This window comes from Nerophis ophidion, linkage group LG02 (assembly GCF_033978795.1).
Source record: "Nerophis ophidion isolate RoL-2023_Sa linkage group LG02, RoL_Noph_v1.0, whole genome shotgun sequence".
NCBI classification, from domain to species: domain Eukaryota; kingdom Metazoa; phylum Chordata; class Actinopteri; order Syngnathiformes; family Syngnathidae; genus Nerophis; species Nerophis ophidion.
The window spans coordinates 84,717,126-84,741,124 of record NC_084612.1 but is presented as its reverse complement, the minus strand read 5'-3'; the positions used below and the strand labels follow the sequence as shown (position 1 = coordinate 84,741,124).

General features: G+C 34.8%; 1 protein-coding gene across 2 annotated transcripts in view; it reads right to left on the bottom strand.

The window, feature by feature from the left end:
• rhpn2 (rhophilin, Rho GTPase binding protein 2) overlaps window positions 1-23,999 on the bottom strand; it is a 140,658-nt gene that overhangs the window by 31,571 nt on the left and 85,088 nt on the right. For both annotated transcript variants that reach the window (XM_061892601.1, XM_061892608.1), the window contains exons 5-9: window positions 22,934-23,011; window positions 20,841-20,965; window positions 16,294-16,460; window positions 16,042-16,229; window positions 15,811-15,967 (exon numbers count right to left, since the gene is read on the bottom strand). In XM_061892601.1, the coding sequence (XP_061748585.1) occupies window positions 15,811-15,967; window positions 16,042-16,229; window positions 16,294-16,460; window positions 20,841-20,965; window positions 22,934-23,011 (715 nt within the window). The remainder of the gene's footprint in view (window positions 1-15,810; window positions 15,968-16,041; window positions 16,230-16,293; window positions 16,461-20,840; window positions 20,966-22,933; window positions 23,012-23,999) is intronic.

The following is a 23,999-nucleotide window of genomic DNA, read 5'->3' as shown; positions in this document are numbered from 1 at the left end:
ATGTTCTTTTTTTAAACTGTCATTGCACAAAAATAACAATTTAAAATCAATGTTATGATTTATTGACAAAATTAAGTCTCCAATAATTTCACAGCAAAACATTTTTTTTTAACTATTTTTTGCGTATTTTGTATTTATTCTTTGAGGAAAGAAAAAAATCTAGAGTTCATCTCGAGGTATAAGCGTTGAAACAAAAAAAACGAAAAACATATTTCTAACACTTTTATGAAGAATTTTAAAGGGATTTGTATGTTATTTTTTTAAACTGTCATTGCACAAAAATAACAATTTAAAATCAATGTTATGAATTATTGACAAAATTAAGTCTCCAATAATTCCACAGCAAAACCTTTTTTTTAAACTATTTTTTGCCTATTTGTTAGAAAAAACAAAGATTTCTTTAAGGAAAGAAAAAAATCTAGAGTTCATCTCGAGGTAGAAGCGCTGAAAAAAAAAATAAATACTAATTTTTAACACTTTTACGAAGAATTTTAAAGGGATTTTGATGTTCTTTTTTTAAATTGTCATTGCACAAAAATAGTAATTTAAAATCAATGTTGTTATGGATTATTGACAAAATTAAGTCTGCAATAATTCCAGAGCAAAACCTTCTTTTTAAACTATTTTTTGCCTATTTGTTATTAAAAACTAATGTTTCTTTAAGGAAAGAAAAAAAATCTAGAGTTTATCTCGAGGTATAAGCGTTGAAAAAAAAAAGAAAAACTAATTTTTAACACTTTTACGAAGAATTTTGATGTTCTTTTTTTAAACTGTCCTTGCACAAAAATAGCAATTTAAAATCAATGTTGTTATGGATTATTGACAAAATTAAGTCTCCAATAATTCCACAGCAAAACATTTCTTTTAACTATTTTTAACGTATTTGTTAGGATAAAACAAAAGGTTTCTTTGAGGAAAGAAAAAAAATCTAGCGTTCATCTCGAGTTATAAGCGTTGAAAAAAAAAAGAAAAACACATTTTTAACATTTTTACGAATAATTTTAAAGGGATTTTGATGTTCTTTTTTTAAACTGTCATTGCACAAAAATAACAATTTAAAATCAATGTTATGAATTATTGACAAAATTAAATCTACAATAATTTCACAGCAAAACATTTCTTTTAACTATTTTTTGCCTATTTAAAAAAAAAAGGTTTCTTTGAGGAAAGAAAAAAATCTAGAGTTCATCTCGAGGTAGAAGCGTTGAAAAAAGAAAAGAAAAACAAATTTTTAACACTTTTACGAAGAATTTTAAAGGGATTTTGATGTTCTTTTTTTAAACTGTCATTGCACAAAAATAGCAATTTAAAATCAATGTTGTTACGGATTATTGACAAAATTAAGTTTCCAATAATTCCACAGCAAAACATTTCTTTTAACTATTTTTAACGTATTTATTAGAAAAAACTAATATTTCTGTGGAAAGAAAAAAATCTAGGGTTCATCTCGAGGTATAAGCGTTGAAAAAAAAAAGAAAAACATATTTCTAACATTTGTACGAATAATTTTAAACGGATTTTGATGTTCTTTTTTTAAACTGTCATTGCACAAAAATAGCAATTTAAAATCAATGTTGTTATGAATTATTGACAAAATTAAGTCTCCAATAATTCCACAGCAGAACATTTCTTTTAACTATTTTTTGCCTATTTTTTTTTTTAGAAAAAAAAAAAGGTTTCTTTGATGAAAGAAAAAAATCTAGAGTTCATCTCGAGGTATAAGCGTTGGAAAAAAAAAACGCAAAACATATTTCTAACATTTTTATGAAGAATTTTAAAGGGATTTTTGGGTTGTTTTTTTAAAACTATCATTGCACAAAAATAACAATTTAAAATCAATGTTATGAATTATTGACAAAATTATGTTTCCAATAATTCCACAGCAAAACATTTCTTTTAACGATTTTTAACGTATTTATTAGAAAAAACAAATATTTCTTTGTGGAAAGACAAAAAATCTAGAGTTCATCTCGAGGTATAAGCGTTGAAAAAAAAAAAGAAATACTAATTTTTAACACTTTTACGAAGAATTTTAAAGGGATTTTGATGTTCTTTTTTTAAACTGTCATTGCACAAAAATAGCAATTTAAAATCAATGTTATGAATTATTGACAAAATTAAGTCTCCAATAATTTCACAGCAAAACATTTCTTTTGACTATTTTTTGCCTATTTTTTTTTTTAAGAAAAAAAAAAGGTTTCTTTGATGACAGAAAAAAATCTAGAGCTCATCTCGAGTTATAAGTGTTGAAAAAAAAGCGAAAAACACATTTCTAGCATTTTTACGAAGAATTTTAAAGGGATTTTAATGTTCTTTTTTTAAACTGTCATTGCACAAAAATAGCAATTTAAAATCAATGTTGTTATGAATTATTGACAAAATAAAGTCTCCAATAATTTCACAAGAAAACATTCCTTTAAACTCGCTTTTGCGTATTTGTTAGAAAAAAAAAAAGGTTTCTTTAAGGAAAGAAAAAAATCTAGAGTTCATCTCGAGGTATAAGCGTTGAAAAAAGAAAAGAAAAACTAATTTTTAACACTTTTACGAAGAATTTTAAAGGGATTTTGATGTTCTTTTTTTAAACTGTCATTGCACAAAAATAGCAATTTAAAATCAATGTTATGAATTATTGATAGAATTAAGTCTCCAATAATTTCACAGCAAAACATTTCTTTAAATATTTTTAAAGTATTTGTTAGAAAAAACAAAGGTTTCTTTGAGGAAAGAAAAAAAATCTAGAGTTCATCTCGAGGTATAAGCGTTGGAAAAAAAAAAGAAAAACTAATTTTTAACATTTATACGAAGAATTTTAAAGGGATTTTTATGTTATTTTTTTAAAACTATCATTGCACAAAAATAACAATTTAAAATCAATGTTATGAATTATTGACAAAATTAAGTCTCCAATAATTTCACAGCAAAACATTTCTTTTAACTATTATTTGCGTATTTGTTAGAAAAAACAAAGGTTTCTTTGAGGAAAGAAAAAAAATCTAGAGTTCATCTCGAGGTATAAGCGTTGGAAAAAAAAAACGAAAAACATATTTCTAACATTTTTATGAAGAATTTAGGGGGGGTTTTAGGTTGTTTTTTTCAACTATAATTGCACAAAAATAACAATTTAAAATCAATGTTATGAATTATTGACAAAATTAAGTCTCCAATAATTTCACAGCAAAACATTTCTTTTAACTATTTTTTGCCTATTTTTTAGAAAAAAAAAGGTTTCTTTGAGGAAAGAAAAAAAATCTAGAGTTCATCTCGAGGTATAAGCGTTGAAAAAAAAAAGAAAAACATATTTCTAACATTTGTACGAATAATTTTAAACGGATTTTGATGTTCTTTTTTTAAACTGTCATTGCACAAAAATAGCAATTTAAAATCAATGTTGTTATGAATTATTGACAAAATTAAGTCTCCAATAATTCCACAGCAGAACATTTCTTTTAACTATTTTTTGCCTATTTTTTTTTTTAGAAAAAAAAAAAGGTTTCTTTGATGAAAGAAAAAAATCTAGAGTTCATCTCGAGGTATAAGCGTTGGAAAAAAAAAACGCAAAACATATTTCTAACATTTTTATGAAGAATTTTAAAGGGATTTTTGGGTTGTTTTTTTAAAACTATCATTGCACAAAAATAACAATTTAAAATCAATGTTATGAATTATTGACAAAATTATGTTTCCAATAATTCCACAGCAAAACATTTCTTTTAACGATTTTTAACGTATTTATTAGAAAAAACAAATATTTCTTTGTGGAAAGACAAAAAATCTAGAGTTCATCTCGAGGTATAAGCGTTGAAAAAAAAAAAGAAATACTAATTTTTAACACTTTTACGAAGAATTTTAAAGGGATTTTGATGTTCTTTTTTTAAACTGTCATTGCACAAAAATAGCAATTTAAAATCAATGTTATGAATTATTGACAAAATTAAGTCTCCAATAATTTCACAGCAAAACATTTCTTTTGACTATTTTTTGCCTATTTTTTTTTTTAAGAAAAAAAAAAGGTTTCTTTGATGACAGAAAAAAATCTAGAGCTCATCTCGAGTTATAAGTGTTGAAAAAAAAGCGAAAAACACATTTCTAGCATTTTTACGAAGAATTTTAAAGGGATTTTAATGTTCTTTTTTTAAACTGTCATTGCACAAAAATAGCAATTTAAAATCAATGTTGTTATGAATTATTGACAAAATAAAGTCTCCAATAATTTCACAAGAAAACATTCCTTTAAACTCGCTTTTGCGTATTTGTTAGAAAAAAAAAAAGGTTTCTTTAAGGAAAGAAAAAAATCTAGAGTTCATCTCGAGGTATAAGCGTTGAAAAAAAAAAGAAAAACTAATTTTTAACATTTATACGAAGAATTTTAAAGGGATTTTTATGTTATTTTTTTAAAACTATCATTGCACAAAAATAGCAATTTAAAATCAATGTTATGAATTGTTGACAAAATTAAGTCTCCAATAAATTCACAGCAAAACCTTTTTTTAAACTTTTTTTTGCGTATTTTGTATTTATTCTTTGAGGAAAGAAAAAAAATCTAGAGTTCATCTCGAGGTATAAGCGTTGAAAAAAAAAACCGAAAAACATATTTCTAACATTTTTACGAAGAATTTTAAAGGGATTTTAATGTTCTTTTTTAAACTGTCATTGCACAAAAATAACAATTTAAAATCAATGTTATGAATTATCGACAAAATTAAATCTCCAATAATTCCACAGCAAAACCTTTTTTTTAAACTATTTTTTGCGTATTTGTTAGAAAAAACAAAGATTTCTTTAAGGAAAGAAAAAAATCTAGAGTTCATCTCGAGGTAGAAGCGTTGAAAAAAGAAAAGAAAAACAAATTTTTAACACTTTTACGAAGAATTTTAAAGGGATTTTGATGTTCTTTTTTTAAACTGTCATTGCACAAAAATAGCAATTTAAAATCAATGTTGTTACGGATTATTGACAAAATTAAGTTTCCAATAATTCCACAGCAAAACATTTCTTTTAACTATTTTTAACGTATTTATTAGAAAAAACTAATATTTGTGTGGAAAGAAAAAAATCTAGAGTTCATCTCGAGGTATAAGCGTTGAAAAAAAAAAGAAAAACATATTTCTAACATTTGTACGAATAATTTTAAACGGATTTTGATGTTCTTTTTTTAAACTGTCATTGCACAAAAATAGCAATTTAAAATCAATGTTGTTATGAATTATTGACAAAATTAAGTCTCCAATAATTCCACAGCAAAACATTTCTTTTAACTATTTTTTGCCTATTTTTTTTTTTAGAAAAAAAAAAGGTTTCTTTGATGAAAGAAAAAAATCTAGAGTTCATCTCGAGGTATAAGCGTTGGAAAAAAAAAACGCAAAACATATTTCTAACATTTTTATGAAGAATTTTAAAGGGATTTTTGGGTTGTTTTTTTAAAACTATCATTGCACAAAAATAACAATTTAAAATTAATGTTATGAATTATTGACAAAATTATGTTTCCAATAATTCCACAGCAAAACATTTTTTTAAATATTTTTAACGTATTTATTAGAAAAAACAAATATTTCTTTGTGGAAAGACAAAAAATCTAGAGTTCATCTCGAGGTATAAGCGTTGAAAAAAAAAAAGAAATACTAATTTTTAACACTTTTACGAAGAATTTTAAAGGGATTTTGATGTTCTTTTTTTAAACTGTCATTGCACAAAAATAACAATTTAAAATCAATGTTATGAATTATCGACAAAATTAAGTCTCCAATAATTACACAGCAAAACATTTTTTTTAACTATTTTTTGCGTATTTTGTATTTATTCTTTGAGGAAAGAAAAAAATCTAGAGTTCATCTCGAGGTATAAGCGTTGAAAAAAAAAACGAAAAACATATTTCTAACACTTTTATGAAGAATTTTAAAGGGATTTGTATGTTTTTTTTTTAAACTGTCATTGCACAAAAATAACAATTTAAAATCAATGTTATGAATTATTGACAAAATTAAGTCTCCAATAATTCCACAGCAAAACCTTTTTTTTTACACTATTTTTTGCGTATTTGTTAGAAAAAACTAAGATTTCTTTAAGGAAAGAAAAAAATCTAGAGTTCATCTCGAGGTATAAGCGTTGAAAAAAAAAGAAAAAGACATTTTTAACTTTTACGAAGAATTTTAAAGGGATTTTGATGTTCTTTTTTTAAACTGTCATTGCACAAAAATAGCAATTTAAAATCAATGTTGTTACGGATTATTGACAAAATTATGTTTCCAATAATTCCACAGCAAAACATTTCTTTTAACTATTTTTAACGTATTTATTAGAAAAAACTAATATTTCTGTGGAAAGAAAAAAATCTAGAGTTCATCTCGAGGTATAAGCGTTGAAAAAAAAAAGAAAAACATATTTCTAACATTTGTACGAATAATTTTAAAGGGATTTTGATGTTCTTTTTTTAAACTGTCATTGCACAAAAATAGCAATTTAAAATCAATGTTGTTATGAATTATTGACAAAATTAAGTCTCCAATAATTACACAGCAGAACATTTCTTTTAACTATTTTTTGCCTATTTTTTTTTTTTAGAAAAAAAAAAGGTTTCTTTGATGAAAGAAAAAAATCTAGAGTTCATCTCGAGGTATAAGCGTTGGAAAAAAAAAACGCAAAACATATTTCTAACATTTTTATGAAGAATTTTAAAGGGATTTTTGGGTTGTTTTTTTAAAACTATCATTGCACAAAAATAACAATTTAAAATCAATGTTATGAATTATTGACAAAATTATGTTTTCAATAATTCCACAGCAAAACATTTCTTTTAACGATTTTTAACGTATTTATTAGAAAAAACAAATATTTCTTTGTGGAAAGACAAAAAATCTAGAGTTCATCTCGAGGTATAAGCGTTGAAAAAAAAAAAGAAATACTAATTTTTAACACTTTTACGAAGAATTTTAAAGGGATTTTGATGTTCTTTTTTTAAACTGTCATTGCACAAAAATAGCAATTTAAAATCAGTTTTATGAATTATTGACAAAATTAAGTCTCCAATAATTTCACAGCAAAACATTTCTTTTGACTATTTTTTGCCTATTTTTTTTTTTTAAGAAAAAAAAAAGGTTTCTTTGATGAAAGAAAAAAATCTAGAGCTCATCTCGAGTTATAAGTGTTGAAAAAAAAGCGAAAAACAAATTTCTAGCATTTTTACGAAGAATTTTAAAGGGATTTTAATGTTCTTTTTTTAAACTGTCATTGCACAAAAATAGCAATTTAAAATCAATGTTGTTATGAATTATTGACAAAATAAAGTCTCCAATAATTTCACAAGAAAACATTCCTTTAAACTCGCTTTTGCGTATTTGTTAGAAAAAAAAAAAGGTTTCTTTGAGGAAAGCAAAAAAATCTAGAGTTCATCTCGAGGTATAAGCGTTGGAAAAAAAAAAGAAAAACAAATTTTTAACATTTATACGAAGAATTTTAAAGGGATTTTTATGTTATTTTTTTAAAACTATCATTGCACAAAAATAACAATTTCAAATCAATTTTTTATGAATTATTGACAAAATTAAGTCTCCAATAATTTCACAGCAAAACATTTCTTTTAACTATTATTTGCGTATTTGTTAGAAAAAACAAAGGTTTCTTTGAGGAAAGAAAAAAAATCTAGAGTTCATCTCGAGGTATAAGCGTTGAAAAAAAAAAACGAAAAACATATTTCTAACATTTTTATGAAGAATTTAGGGGGGGTTTTAGGTTGTTTTTTTCAACTATAATTGCACAAAAATAACAATTTAAAATCAATGTTATGATTTATTGACAAAATTAAATCTCCAATAATTTCACAGCAAAACATTTCTTTTAACTATTTTTTGACAATTTTTTTGAAAAAACAAAGGTTTCTTTGAGGAAAGAAAAAAAATCTAGAGTTCATCTCGAGGTATAAGCGTTGAAAAAAAAAACGAAAAACACATTTCTAACATTTTTATGAAGACTTTTAAAGGGATTTTTAGGTTGTTTTTTTAAACTGTCATTGCACAAAAATAATTAAAAATCAATGTTATGAATTATTGACAAAATTAGGTCTCCAATAATTTCACAGCAAAACATTTCTTTTAACTATTTTTTGCCAATTTTTTAGAAAAAACAAAGGTTTCTTTGAGGAAAGAAAAAAATCTAGAGTTCATCCCGAGTTATAAGCGATGAAAAAAAAACGAAAAAGTAATTTCTAAAATTTTTACGAAGAATTTTAAAGGGATTTTTAGGTTATTTTTTTAAAACTATCCAATGTTATGAATTATTGACAAAATTAAGTCTCCAATAATTTCACAGCAAAACATTTCTTTTAACTATTTTTTGCCAATTTTTTAGAAAAAACAAAGGTTTCTTTGAGGAAAGACAAAAATCTAAAGTTCATCCCGAGTTATAAGCGTTGAAAAAAAAACTCATTTCTAACATTTTTACGAACAATTTTAAAGGGATTTTGATGTTCTTTTTTAAAACTGTCATTGCACAAAACTAACAATTTAAAATCAATGTTATGAATTATTGACCAAATTAAGTCTCCAATAATTTCACAGCAAAACAATTTTTTTTTACTATTTTTTTGCGTATTTTGCATTTGTTCTTTGAAGAAAGAAAAAAAAATCTACAGTTCATCTTGATTTTTAAGCGCCAAAAAATATATTAAAAAAACCTAACAATTTTAGTGGGATAATGAATTCAATGTTGTTATGAATTATTGACATATTTAGGTTGCCAATTAGTTCACATTAAATATTCCACTTTGATTTTTTGGGGGGGGAGGGGGGGGGGGGGTGGGGGGGGAATATTGGAGTTTTTACCATAAATAACATGGAAGGGCATAAAACATTAAAAAAACAGAAACATTTATATTGATGGACCAAAATTTGATCAAGAAATGTAAGCGTTTTATGTATATATATATATATATATATATATATATATATATATATATATATATATATATATACATACATATATGTATATATATATATATATATATATATACACACATACATACACATATTCAATCAATCAATCAATGTTTACTTATATAGCCCTAAATCCCAAGTGTCTCAAAGGGCTGCACAAACCACAACAACATCCTCGGTACAGAGCCCACATAAGGGCAAGGAAAAACTCACACCCAGTGGGACGTCGGTGACAGTGACAATGATGACTATTAGAAACCTTGGAGGGGACTGCATATACCCCTGATTTAACCCCTAATTCCAACCTTTGATGCTGAGTGCCAAGCAGGGAGGTAATGGCTCCCATTTTTTTTTAGTCTTTGGTATGACTCTGCCGGGGTTTGAACTCACGACCTACCGATAGTGGTTAGAGTGTATATACATAAAAAAATCAAAGTGGAATATTTAATGTGAACTAATTGGCACCCTAACAATTGCTAAAAATTGGGCCCAAAGGTCAAAAATGTTGAAAAAAAAAAAAGAGTGACGTTGACCACAAGGAAGTGTTTTAAATGCAGAAAAAAGTCTGATTTAAAAATTACCCTTTTAAGGCGAGCATACACATTACAGTGGTTTATCTTCTCCAATTGTCCATTCGGGCTCTTAAATGAATCGTATTTTCGCCTTGCAGAATGGGAAGCTTCTCCGAGATGTTATCCAGTTTGTGATTAACAAAGATTTGTGTTTTCAAATGTGGAATAACATCACACTGCGACCCCTACAAAGCCTTTGGTTGATGAAATACTGTACATCGACGCCTCACAAGAGATAAATCACAGAGCTGACGGCTGTAAAGGATTTTTGAAAAGAACACTTGAGAGTCAACAGAGGTTTGGCAACATGTGCACAGAGAGGGAATACTTTCATAGGTGGGAGCTCAATAAAAATGGAGTGTTTATTTGTCAAGGGTGTCTCCTCTGGGTGCTGTCATGTGATGATGTAACGTGCGAAGGAATTCCATAATGAGAGCAGCAAGCCCTCCACTCCCTTTTTCAGGAAACTACCGTCTCTTTCGAAAAGAACACAAAAACCTCCGACCCTCTCTCCTTTTCAAACTTTTCACTCCTCCGCCTCTCTTCACTCCACAGAAACAAGACTCCCTTCACCACAGTGTGTGTGTGTGTGTGTGTGTGTGTGTCTAAATAGCTGTTATGTAACAGCCTGATGGAGTCCAGCAGCTCCAGTATTCACATTCATATCAGTATCAATCATCCATGCAGTAGATTCCATTCCAGGAAGTACACCTGCACAGGTAAACCTTAATAACCCCAGATTTATTTTTGCTGGTATCGAATGAACAGTGTCACGTTACTGAGAGCGTCTTCGAATCGGCCGGCGAGACGTGACGAGTTCAATAAGGAATTTAATTTTAAAAGTCTTAACATTTTTGATAGCGGTATTTTGTCGCCACCTAGTGGACAACATGTGTTTTCTCCGGTCAATTACCTTTTAATGATTAGATTAGATTAGATAGTACTTTATTTATTCCGACAGGAGAGTTCCTTCAGGAAAATTAAAATTTTCAGCACAATCCCATTCAAGTTTAGACAAACATTACAGGGAGACAGAACAGGATCGCTGACGGGTCTGCCGGCTTCCAGCGCCCCTTACAAAAAAGATGCACCATTTTTTTCTACCGCTTATTCCCTTTTGGGGTCACGGGGGGCGCTGGCGCCTATCTCAGCTACAATCGGGCGGAAGGCGGGGTACGCCTTAGACAAGTCGCCGCCTCATCGCAGGGCCAACACAGATAGACGGACAACATTCACACTCACATTCAAACACTAGCACCGAAATGAAAATTTGTGGCCGAAGCCGAATAAAACTTAAATGCTTGGCCGAAGGCCGAATACCGAATAATGAATGCAGTTTTTCACAAAAATTTTTATATTGCATAAATAGCCTAGAATAAATATTTAGACATGTTTTTCAAATAAAGTAATTTTTTATTGAATATTGACGTTTTTTCAATATTCCAGTAGCCTTTGCTTTTCAAAAAAAAGCACAGTTTTTCATTTATATTAGGCCTTCAAACAAAACATGCATTCCAAAAAAAAATAAAGTGCATTAAAGTGGATAAACCCACAACAAATGAATTATTGTCCTTTTGGCAAAAGTCTGCTTAGCCACAGTAGATATGCTAATAATGTAAACAGAGGCCCCACTAAATCTCAATAAGTGTGTGCTTGTAACCTCATACACTTATACAGGTACACAACATATCCCAACGTCATTGCGTCCAAAAATTGCGTCACACGCCACTAATCGGCCGTGTTCGTAACTCATTCCACCGAAGGCCGAATGTGGCTTTTTTTGCCATATTCGGCCGAATATATTCGGTTACCGATTAATCGGTGCATCCCTATTTGCTATTGTTGCTGTTTTCAGCCTTGCAGGAGGTCTACATTGTGCAATTTTTAACGCCGACAAATAAGTTGACTCAAAAAAAAAAAAAAACGCTCCAAGGTCAGCAAAGCAAGGCACTACGATTACCATTGGCCATTCCGAACTACAACCAAGACGCACGTTACAATTTAACAGCTGCACTGCAAAAACTGAAATCTAAGTACCGTATTTCCTTGATTTTCCGCCGGGCATATAGTATGCGCCTGACTAGGATTACTACCGGGTCAAACTCGTTTCGCTAAAATATTAGCATAAGCCTAAAATTTCCGCAGGGTCAAACTCGTCACGTCACGAGTGACACTTCACCTGTCATCATTTTCAAAATGGAGGAGGCTGATTTCAATCATTTGAAATCGCATAAAGGGAAGAAGATTAAGAGCTATTCAGTAGGATTTAAGGTCCAAGCTATTGAATATGCTAAAAAGAACAGTAAGCAGCTATGTTTTATTAATATACCGTAGCTGCGTGTGTCAAATATGAGTCATTAAATGACTCCCGCCTCCTGGTGGTAGAGGGCGCTAGTGATCCTTCTGGCGACTACTCGGCTGCAGAACAAGCAGCGATCGTTTATTCTTTCCTCTCGGTTGCACTTTTAACATGGAGGATTACATATCTAAAATAAAACCGTTTTCTAAACTGGACTTTCAATCGAAGCAGGAGGTACTAAAGGAAGATCTCCATCGAGACTTTTAAAACTGAAGAAAGATAAGGAAGACTTCTATAAACAAGTTATCCATGCTTTTGATCAGAAGGAGCTGCGCATGGACTTCATTTATAAGTAAAGGTAAGACCATAACAACCTTTTGTTTATTAAATGTGCTTTTCATGATGCTATCCTTACATCACACTCAAATTTTTAAGCGCAGGCCTAAATTTACCGCATGCCTTTGGTAAGTGCCGGAGTGAGAAGAGGTTTTAAAATAATTAGCGCATGCTTGCCTTTACCGCATGCCTTTGGTAAGTGCCGGAGTGAGAAGAGGTTTTAAATTAATTAGCGCCCCCTGCCGGCAATTCAAATAAATACGATAGTTCAAATAAAATACCCCTCATTTTTGTTTTTAACACTGACTTTTTGCAGCGTGGCTCTTGATAAGTACAATACTTGCAGTATTAACACTTTTTAGGGCGCAACAACAACCTAGATTCAGCCAACACACCTTAAAGTGTACACTACTGCCATCTAGCGTCTTGCACTTGCAATCGCAACTTATTGTCATACTTGCAAATGAGATGCTAAATAATAAGTAATAAAACAAGATATAATATCTAGATAGCTCATTTTTAAATATTGCAATTAGAAAATTGGATTTTTACTATCAGAAACAATTCATATTTATTCACACACACAAAAGTACCATTAAAACATTGGTACCAATGAGTACCGAGTCTCACGTACCAGGAATCGGTACTGTATCGGTACTGTATCGGTACCCGTCCCCAGTTGCAGGTGACTGCAGCTCCAAAAAGTAAAAAGGTGTTATCAAACAGAAGATGTGAGGTCACAGGTCACGGGAGAAAGAAAAGACTAGACAGCGAACATATTTGAGATCTAAGAGAAGATCTTGTCTGCTAATCAGGAGCGCAGCGTTCAAAAAACCTGTTTGTCATTTCCACCAACAGACTCTCTGATCGGCCTCACCATTGCTTGGCAAAGTGAAAATAATGCACCTCTTAAAAACTAAATGAACAACAACAAAAGTTCCATGACAAAGAAAAACAAAGACACATATTATTGGGAATAATTCTATCGTAAATCCCGCACTAGAAATCGTTTTTTTTCCCTACGCTTTGAACCCTGCAGCTTATAAAACGCTGCGTCTATTTATGTACCGTAATTCCTTGAATTGCCGCCGGGGCGCTATCCATCCATCCATTTTCTACCGCGTATTCCCTTTCGGGGTCGCGGGGGGCGCTGGCGCCTATCTCAGCTACAATCGGGCGGAAGGCGGGGTACACCCTGGACAAGTCGCCACCTCATCACAGGGCCAACACAGATAGACAGACAACATTCACACACTAGGGACCATTTAGTGTTGCCAATCAACCTATCCCCATGTGCATGTCATTGGAGGTGGGAGGGGCCTATCCCCGGGTGCATGTCTTTGGAGGTGGGAGGGGCCTATCCCCAGGTGCATGTCGGGGCGCTAATTAATTTAAAACCTCTTCTCACTAGGGCGTTTACCAAAGGCATGCGGTAAATTTAGGTCTGCGCTTATAAATTTGAGTGTGATGTAAGGATACCGTCAGAAAAAGCACATTTAATAAAAAAAAGGTTATTATGGTCTTACCTTTACTTATAAATGAAGTCCATGCGCAGCTCCTTCTGATCAAAAGTATTGATAACTTGTTTATGAAGTCTTCCTTATCTTTCTTCGGTTTTAAAAGTCTCTGTCTCGATGGAGATCTTCCTTTATTACCTCCTGCTTCCATTGAAAGTCCAGTTTAGAAAACGGTTTTATTTTAGATATGTAATCCTCCATGTTAAAAGTGCAAGCGAGAGGAAAAAATAAACCATCGCTGCTTGTTGTCACTTCTTCTGCAGCCGAGTAGTCGCCAGAAGGATCACTAGCGCCCTCTACCACCAGGAGTCGGGAGTCATTTAAAGACTCATATTTGACACACGCAGCTACGGTATATTAATAAAACATAGCTGCTTACTGTTCTTTTTAGCATATTCAATAGCTTGGACCTTAAATCCTACTGAATAGCTCTTAATCTTCTTCCCTTTATGCGATTTTTCAAATGACTGAAATCAGCTTCCTCCATTTTGAAAATGATGACAGGTGAAGTGTCACTCGTGACGTGACGCGTTTGACCCGGGGGAAATTCTAGACGTGCGTTAATAAAAATAACTAAGTAATTCTGGGCAGGTGCATACTATATACCCGGCGGCAATTCAAGGAAATACGGTATTTTTCTTCGCTGACAACCATGATGCAAATAGTTAAAAAAAACAACAACAAAAAAACAAGCAAATACAATGAAAAAGTGTCTTATTGTTTGTGCTATGGTGCCAACTTTTGGACGAGTTTGCTCGAGCGTCCGCCATAAGATGGGTAGGTTGTGAGTTCAAACCCCGGCCGAGTCATAGCAAAGACTATAAAAATGGGACCCTGCTTGGCGCTCAGCATCAAGGGTTGGGGTTGGGGGTTGAATCCCCATAAATAATTCCCGGGCACGGCCACTGCTGCTGCTCACTGCTCCCCTCACCTCCCAAGGGTGACGGGTCAAATGCAGAGAATAATTTCAGCTCACCTGTGACAATCATTGGTACTTTAACTTTAATTTTAACTTTTCCATTAAGCCCTTCTGTCTTTTAGCCATCCATAGCGTTTCTACTCGTAAGAACTCTTCGTTCATCACCCCAAGCAACGTTTGTAAGTTTCACAATATAACTAAAACAATTCTTACTACGCCATCCCATGTGTGATGTATGCAGGAGTGTTGTCATGCGTGTTTGTACGTGCTATCGTAATGTAATCAAGCTAATATGCTAACACGTTTACGAGTGTATTATTAGTGTTATTCCTTTTGTACTGTTTCCGTTTCGTAAAATCACCAAAACGTCAGCGTGGCGTTTTTGAGTCTGTTTAGCTGATTGGAGAGCTAGCTTGCGCAGCTAATGGGGGCATGACCATGACTTCTGTTTTGTTTGATACGCCGTTTTACTGCCCTGTTACCGGCAACATTTGGAAACAGTATGTAAATGAACAGTTGTAAAATATTTCCGTGTAAATACCTCATTTCACCACGTAGTATATATCTGCGGCTAATATGTGGAAAAATGTGTTTTTTATTCAAAAATGTTTGTGGGTGTGGCTTATATAGAGTAGTTTGACATGCAGAAAACAACGTGAAATCCATCCATCCATTTCCTACCGCTTATTCCCTTTTGGGGTGGCGGGGGGCGCTGGTGCCTATCTCAGCTACAATCGGGCGGAAGGCGGGGTACACCCTGGACAAGCCGCCACCTCACCGCAGACAACGTGAAATATAAAAGTGAAACATCCATCCATCCATTTTCTACCGCTTATTCCCTTTCGGGGTCGCGGGGGGCGCTGGTGCCTATCTCAGCTACAATCGGGCGGAAGGCGGGGTACACCCTGGACAAGTCGCCACCTCACCGCAGACAACGTGAAATATAAAAGTGAAACAAAGACTCCAATTTTCAGCTGTGCTTCTCGCCTTCTTTATCAAAGTGACGTCACTTGCAACTTTCTTTGGGCCCTGGGAGGATTATTTTGCATGAATAAAAAAAAAAAGTATGCAGACCGAGTGGGGACCGGATTCTACGGGAAACCTGACCCGTCCGGGCGCCTTTGGACGTAAAACCGAGGTCAACTTGTACTGGTCTGAAATGTTTGCGAGTGTACTTGTGTGGTGGTGGCTTGTGCAGCCCTTTGAGACACTCGTGATGTGTGTCAAGACTTTGTCTCACCGTGGTGGTCCAGGAGGGCCGAGGCCACAAAGTAGTGCGCCATGGATCGGTAGTGGTTGGTCTTGACTTGAGACATGGTGGACCAGAAGAAGGGCACGTTGTCTTTGACCGGCGTCTGGATCATGGACTGGTGGACGTGGTCGTAGGTCTCCGACACCTGGCCAGGTAAAAAAAACCAGAGGAATGTGGAGTTTGTGTCGTCAGAGGTGGCCACGCCCCCTCCCGACTCACCTTGGAGGCCTCCTGGGCCATCCTGAGCAGCGTGGGGACCTCGTTGCGGACGCCGGGCAGAGCCAGCTGCTCGAAGAGACACTCCTGGGCCTGAGCCAGCATGATGCGGACCAGCATGGCCAGCATGGCGGGGCTCATGTCGTAGCTGGGCGTGTGCGTGAAGGTCTCCTTCAGGTGGTTCAGGATGCCTGCAGGAGAGACGACCGTCAGTAAGGGCCCGCGGTCCTGAGCCGGACCTCCGCCGGCGAGTACCTGCGGACGTCTGGAAGGCGGAGATGGCCTCCTTCAGGCCCAGCCAGGTCTGCCGGTCGCTCCGGGTCCCCATTTGGGAGTAGAGGGCGGCCATGTTGAAGAGGATGCTGGCCTTTTCCAGGGACAGGTTTTGTTGGCACACGGGAACACCTGTGAAGGAGTCGTACCTGCGGGGACACCGGACACGCTTGTCAGAGAGCGCGTACACCTGTAGCTTTGTACAGTCTCCCACCACGCTCTGACCAAACATTGGACGCCTCCTCTTTTATTTGGACTTTCCCTGTTGTTTCTAAAGGAAAGGGGGTCATAAACAGCCGTCGCCTTTGGTTACAAAACAGTTCAAAGAAAAGGTGCCAGGAGGGGGGGTTCAGGTCCTGTTTCCTCTCCGCTTTGTAGATCTCTGGTCAAGATAAAATCTTCCTGTGTATTAAAATACCTCAAAGAAACCGACACCTTTATGTCGCTTCCTATTCAGTGGAGTGTTACAAGCCTTTTGATTGGTAAATGAAAGACAGCTTTTGTCTGCTCGCCGGGAACTCATTGAAACGTTTGTGATAACTTCAATATAATTATTCTGACACGCTTTACTTCTCATTTTTTGGACTAAAATCCTTTCAACACTGCGCCTTAAGCAGGGGGGCCCGTCCTGTCATTCCATTTGGCCCCCCTAAGGGTGGCTTCCAAACGTAAAACATATTCATAATGACCTCTTTCCATCATGTCGGCATGGCTGTACACAAGATTTTACTGTAAAAACAGTGGCATCAAATCATCAGTGGTACCATTTTCCACTAAATTGGTGTAAAAAGCAAATTTTACATTAATTTGGTGTAAAAAGACAATTTAGAGTAATGTGGTGTGAAAGCTAATTTGCACTAATTCTGCGTAAAAAAAATATTTTTTATTCAAATTTGGTGTAAAGACCCCGACAGGGATAAGCGGTAGTAAAATGGATGGATGGAAGCCAATTTACACTAAAATGTAAATGTGCCGAAATTTGGTGTGAAAAGCCAAATTAAAGCAATGTGGTGTAAAAAGCCAATTTACAGAAATTTGGTGAAAAAAGCCAATTTACACTAATGTGGCGTAAACAGAGAAATTTACTGTAATTTGGTGTAAAAAGCAAATTTACACTGAATTGGTGTAAAAAGCAAATTTACATTAATTTGGTGTAAAAAGACAATTTACCATAATGTGGTGTAAAAGCTAATTTACACATTCTGTGTAAAAAAAAAAAGTCAATTTATAAAAATTTGGTGTAAAGACCCCGACAGGGATAAGCGGTAGAAAAAGGATGGATGGATGGATGGAAGCCAATCTACATTAATATGTAAATGTGCCGAAATTTGGTGAAAAAAGCCAATTTACACTAATGTGGTGTAAAAAGAGAAATTTACACTTATGTGGTGTAAAAAGACAATTTACACTAATGTGGTGTAAAAAGAAAATTTACACTAATGTGGTGTAAAAAGCCAAATTTAGAGTAATGTGGTTTAAAAAGCCAATTTACACTACTGTGGTGTAAAAAGCCAATTTACAGAAATGTGGTCAAAAAAGCCAATTTACACTAATGTGGTGTAAAAAGAGAAATAATGTGGTTTAAAAAGCCAATTTACACTAATGTGGTTTAAAAAGCCAATTTACACTAATGTGGTGTAAAAAGCCAATTTACACTAATGTGGTGTAAAAAGCCAATTTACACTAATGTGGTGTAAAAAGCCAATTTACACTAATGTGGTGTAAAAAGAAAAATAATGTGGTTTAAAAAGCCAATTTACACTAATGTGGTTTAAAAAGCCAATTTACACTAATGTGGTGTAAAAAGCCAATTTACACTAATGTGGTGTAAAAAGCCAATTTACACTAATGTGGTGTAAAAAGCCAATTTACACTAATGTGGTGTAAAAAGAGAAATAATGTGGTTTAAAAAGCCAATTTACACTAATGTGGTGTAAAAAGCCAATTTACACTAATGTGGTGTAAAACGCCAATTTACACTAATGTGGTCTAAAAAGCCAATTTACACTGATGTGGTGTGAAAGCCAATTTACACTAATGTGGTGTAAAACGCCAATTTACAGAAATTTGGTCAAAAAAGCCAATTTACACTAATGTGGTGTAAAAAGAGAAATAATGTGGTTTAAAAAGACAATTGACACTAATGTGGTGTAAAAAGCCAATTTACAATAATGTGGTGTAAAAAGCCAATTTACAATAATGTGGTGTAAAAAGCCAATTTACACTAATGTGGTGTAAAAAGCCAATTTACACTAATGTGGTGTAAAACGCCAATTTACAGAAATTTGGTCAAAAAAGCCAATTTACACTAATGTGGTGTAAAAAGAGAAATAATGTGGTTTAAAAAGCCAATTTACACAAATGTGGTGTAAAAAGCCAATTTACACTAATGTGGTGTAAAAAGCCAATTTACACTAATGTGGTGTAAAAAGCCAATTTACAATAATGTGGTGTAAAAAGCCAATTTACACTAATGTGGTGTAAAAAGCCAATTTACAATAATGTGGTGTAAAAAGCCAATTTACACTAATGTGGTGCAAAAAGCCAATTTACACTAATGTGGTGTAAAAAGCCAATTTACACTAATGTGGTGCAAAAAGCCAATTTACACTAATGTGGTGTAAAAAGCCAATTTACACTAATGTGGTGTAAAAAGCCAATTTACACTAATGTGGTGTAAAAAGCCAATTTACACTAATGTGGTGTAAAAAGAGAAATTTACACTAATGTGGTGTAAAAAGCCAATTTACACTAATGTGGTGTAAAAAGAGAAATTTACACTAATGTGGTGTAAAAAGCCCATTTACACTAATGTGGTGTAAAAAGAGAAATTTACACTAATGTGGTGTAAAAAGCCAATTTACACTAATGTGGTGTAAAAAGAGAAATTTACACTAATGTGGTGTAAAAAGAGAAATGTACACTAATGTGGTGTAAAAAGCCAATTTACACTAATGTGGTGCAAAAAGCCAATTTACACTAATGTGGTGTAAAAAGCCAATTTACACTAATGTGGTGTAAAAAGCCAATTTACACTAATGTGGTGTAAAAAGCCAATTTACACTAATGTGGTGTAAAAAGAGAAATTTACACTAATGTGGTGTAAAAAGCCAATTTACACTAATGTGGTGTAAAAAGAGAAATTTACACTAATGTGGTGTAAAAAGCCCATTTACACTAATGTGGTGTAAAAAGAGAAATTTACACTAATGTGGTGTAAAAAGCCAATTTACACTAATGTGGTGTAAAAAGAGAAATTTACACTAATGTGGTGTAAAAAGAGAAATGTACACTAATGTGGTGTAAAAAGCCAATTTACACTAATGTGGTGCAAAAAGCCAATTTACACTAATGTGGTGTAAAAAGCCAATTTACACTAATGTGGTGTAAAAAGCCAATTTACACTAATGTGGTGTAAAAAGCCAATTTACACTAATGTGGTGTAAAAAGAGAAATTTACACTAATGTGGTGTAAAAAGTCAATTTACACTAATGTGGTGTAAAAAGAGAAATTTACACTAATGTGGTGTAAAAAGCCCATTTACACTAATGTGGTGTAAAAAGAGAAATTTACACTAATGTGGTGTAAAAAGCCAATTTACACTAATGTGGTGTAAAAAGAGAAATTTACACTAATGTGGTGTAAAAAGAGAAATGTACACTAATGTGGTGTAAAAAGCCAATTTACAATAATGTGGTGTAAAAATAGAAATTTACAATAATGTGGTGTAAAAAGCCAATTTACACTAATGTGGTGTAAAAAGCCAATTTACAATAATGTGGTGTAAAAAGAGAAATTTACACTAATGTGGTGTAAAAAGCCAATTTACACTAATGTGGTGTAAAAAGCCAATTTACACTAATGTGGTGTAAAAAGAGAAATTTACACTAATGTGTTGTAAAAAGACAATTTACACTAATGTGGTGTAAAAAGCCAAGTTACACTAATGTGGTGTAAAAAGCCAATTTACACTAATGTGGTGTAAAAAGCCAATTTACACTAATGTGGTGTAAAAAGCCAATTTACACTAATGTGGTATAAAAAGCCAAGTTACACTAATGTGGTGTAAAAAGCCAATTTACACTAATGTGGTGTAAAAAGCCAATTTACACTAATGTGGTGTAAAAAGCCAAGTTACACTAATGTGGTGTAAAAAGCCAATTTACACTAATGTGGTGTAAAAAGCCAATTTACACTAATGTGGTGTAAAAAGCCAATTTACAATAATGTGGTGTAAAAAGAGAAATTTACACTAATGTGGTGTAAAAAGCCAATTTACACTAATGTGGTGTAAAAAGAGAAATTTACACTAATGTGGTGTAAAAAGCCAATTTACAGACATTTGGTGGAGCATCTAGAAGATGGTGTCAAACCTCACATGTGCAAGATCCACCATGACATGTGATGTCGACCACCAGGAAGTCTCTTAAGTGTATAAAAGTAAGTTAATCAGAGTTCTGTACTGCGCCTGATGGTCCGCTGCAGCCTCAGGTGTGAGAAGTAGACAGGTGAGAAGTGCAGGAAGTACCAGGTGAAGAAGAGGCCGCTGTGATGCGTGGGCGAGAAGAAGCGAGTCTCGATGAGAGGAAGATGGTTGAAGTACTTGGCCAGAAGCTCCACCCCCACCTCCGTGCGACTCGGCGTCCTGCAGGCCTGCACGTCACAAAGCAGCTGGTCTGTCCCAGGCAACACTTGTGCAAACATGCGTGAACGCCACTTGTGCAAATATGCGTGAACGCCACTTGTGCAAACATGCGTGAACGCCACTTGTGCAAACATGCGTGAACGCCACTTGTGCCAACATGCGTGAACGCCACTTGTGCAAACATGCGTGAACGCCACTTGTGCAAATATGCGTGAACGCCACTTGTGCCAACATGCGTGAACGCCACTTGTGCAAACATGCGTGAACGCCACTTGTGCAAACATGCATGAACGCCACTTGTGCAAACATGCATGAACGCCACTTGTGCAAACATGCGTGAACGCCACTTGTGCAAACATGCGTGAACGCCACTTGTGCAAACATGCGTGAACGCCACTTGTGCAAATATGCGTGAACGCCACTTGTGCAAACATGCGTGAACGCCACTTGTGCAAACATGCGTGAACGCCACTTGTGCAAATATGCGTGAACGCCACTTGTGCAAATATGCGTGAACGCCACTTGTGCAAACATGCGTGAACGCCACTTGTGCAAACATGCGTGAACGCCACTTGTGCAAACATGCGTGAACGCCACTTGTGCAAATATGCGTGAACGCCACTTGTGCAAACATGCGTGAACGCCACTTGTGCAAACATGCGTGAACGCCACTTGTGCAAACATGCGTGAACGCCACTTGTGCAAACATGCGTGAACGCCACTTGTGCAAACATGCGTGAACGCCACTTGTGCAAACATGCGTGAACGCCACTTGTGCAAACATGCGTGAACGCCACTTGTGCAAACATGCGTGAACGCCACTTGTGCAAACATGCGTGAACGCCACTTGTGCAAACATGCGTGAACGCCACTTGTGCAAACATGCGTGAACGCCACTTGTGCAAACATGCGTGAACGCCACTTGTGCAAACATGCGTGAACGCCACTTGTGCAAACATGCGTGAACGCCACTTGTGCAAACATGCGTGAACGCCACTTGTGCAAACATGCGTGAACGCCACTTGTGCAAACATGCGTGAACGCCACTTGTGCAAACATGCGTGAACGCCACTTGTGCAAACATGCGTGAACGCCACTTGTGCAAACATGCGTGAACGCCACTTGTGCAAACATGCGTGAACGCCACTTGTGCAAACATGCATGAACGCCACTTGTGCAAATATGCATGAACGCCACTTGTGCAAACATGCGTGAACGCCACTTGTGCAAACATGCATGAACGCCACTTGTGCAAACATGCATGAACGCCACTTGTGCAAACATGCATGAACGCCACTTGTGCAAACATGCATGAAGGCCACTTGTGCAAACATGCATGAAGGCCACTTGTGCAAACATGCATGAAGGCCACTTGTGCAAACATGCATGAACGCCACTTGTGCAAATATGCATGAATCCCACTTGTGCAAACATGCATGAACGCCACTTGTGCAAACATGCATGAACGCCACTTGTGCAAACATGCATGAAGGCCACTTGTGCAAACATGCATGAAGGCCACTTGTGCAAATATGCATGAAGGCCACTTGTGCAAACATGCATGAACGCCACTTGTGCAAACATGCATGAACGCCACTTGTGCAAACATGCATGAACGCCACTTGTGCAAATATGCATGAACGCCACTTGTGCAAATATGCATGAAGGCCACTTGTGCAAACATGCATGAAGGCCACTTGTGCAAACATGCATGAAGGCCACTTGTGCAAACATGCATGAACGCCACTTGTGCAAACATGCATGAACGCCACTTGTGCAAATATGCATGAACGCCACTTGTGCAAATATGCGTGAACGCCACTTGTGCAAATATGCGTGAACGCCACTTGTGCAAATATGCGTGAACGCCACTTGTGCAAACATGCATGAACGCCACTTGTGCAAATATGCATGAACGCCACTTGTGCAAACATGCATGAACGCCACTTGTGCAAATATGCATGAACGCCACCAACCTGCCGCAGGTCCATCAGGTCGGCGATCTCGTTCTCGAAGCTGTCGCCATCTTGGTTGTAATGCAGAGCGATGTAATCCTGTCGGGAAGAAAGAAGATGAAATATCCCTTCTTGCTGCCATCGGTACTTTCCGGAACCGTGACAGCGACGCCAACAATAACTGTCAAGTCGGCGCCTGGCAGTCACCTGTCATTAACACACAGGTGTTGACAACACCTTGGAATAATTATACACCATTTCTCTGCCCACCATGATAAATATCAATATCAGCATGTATCGTCTTTATTGTGAACAAATGGAAACTATCAATATCAGCATGTATCGTCTTTATTGTGAACAAATGGCAACTATCAATATCAGCATGTATCGTCTTTATTGTGAACAAATGGCAACTATCAATATCAGCACGTATCGTCTTTATTGTGAACGAATGGCAACTATCAATATCACCATGTATCGTCTTTATTGTGAACAAATGGCAACTATCAATATCAGCATGTATCGTCTTTATTGTGAACAAATGGCAACTATCAATATCAGCATGTATCGTCTTTATTGTGAACAAATGGCAACTATCAATATCAGTATGTATCGTCTTTATTGTGAACAAATGGCAACTATCAATATCAGCATGTATCGTCTTTATTGTGAAGAAATGGCAACTATCAATATCAGCATGTATCGTCTTTATTGTGAACAAATGGAAATTATCAATATCAGCATGCATCGTCTTTATTGTAAACAAATGGCAACTATCAATATCAACATGTATTGTCTTTATTGTAAACAAATGCAAACTAACAATATCAGCATGTATCGTCTTTATTGTGAACAAATGGCAACTATCAATATCAGCATGTATCGTCTTTATTGTGAAGAAATGGCAACTATCAATATCAGCATGTATCGTCTTTATTGTGAACAAATGGCAACTATCAATATCAGCATGTATCGTCTTGTGAACAAATGGCAACTATCAATATCAGCATGTATCGTCTTTATTGTGAACAAATGGCAACTATCAATATCAGCATGTATAGTCCTTATTGTGAACAAATGGCAACTA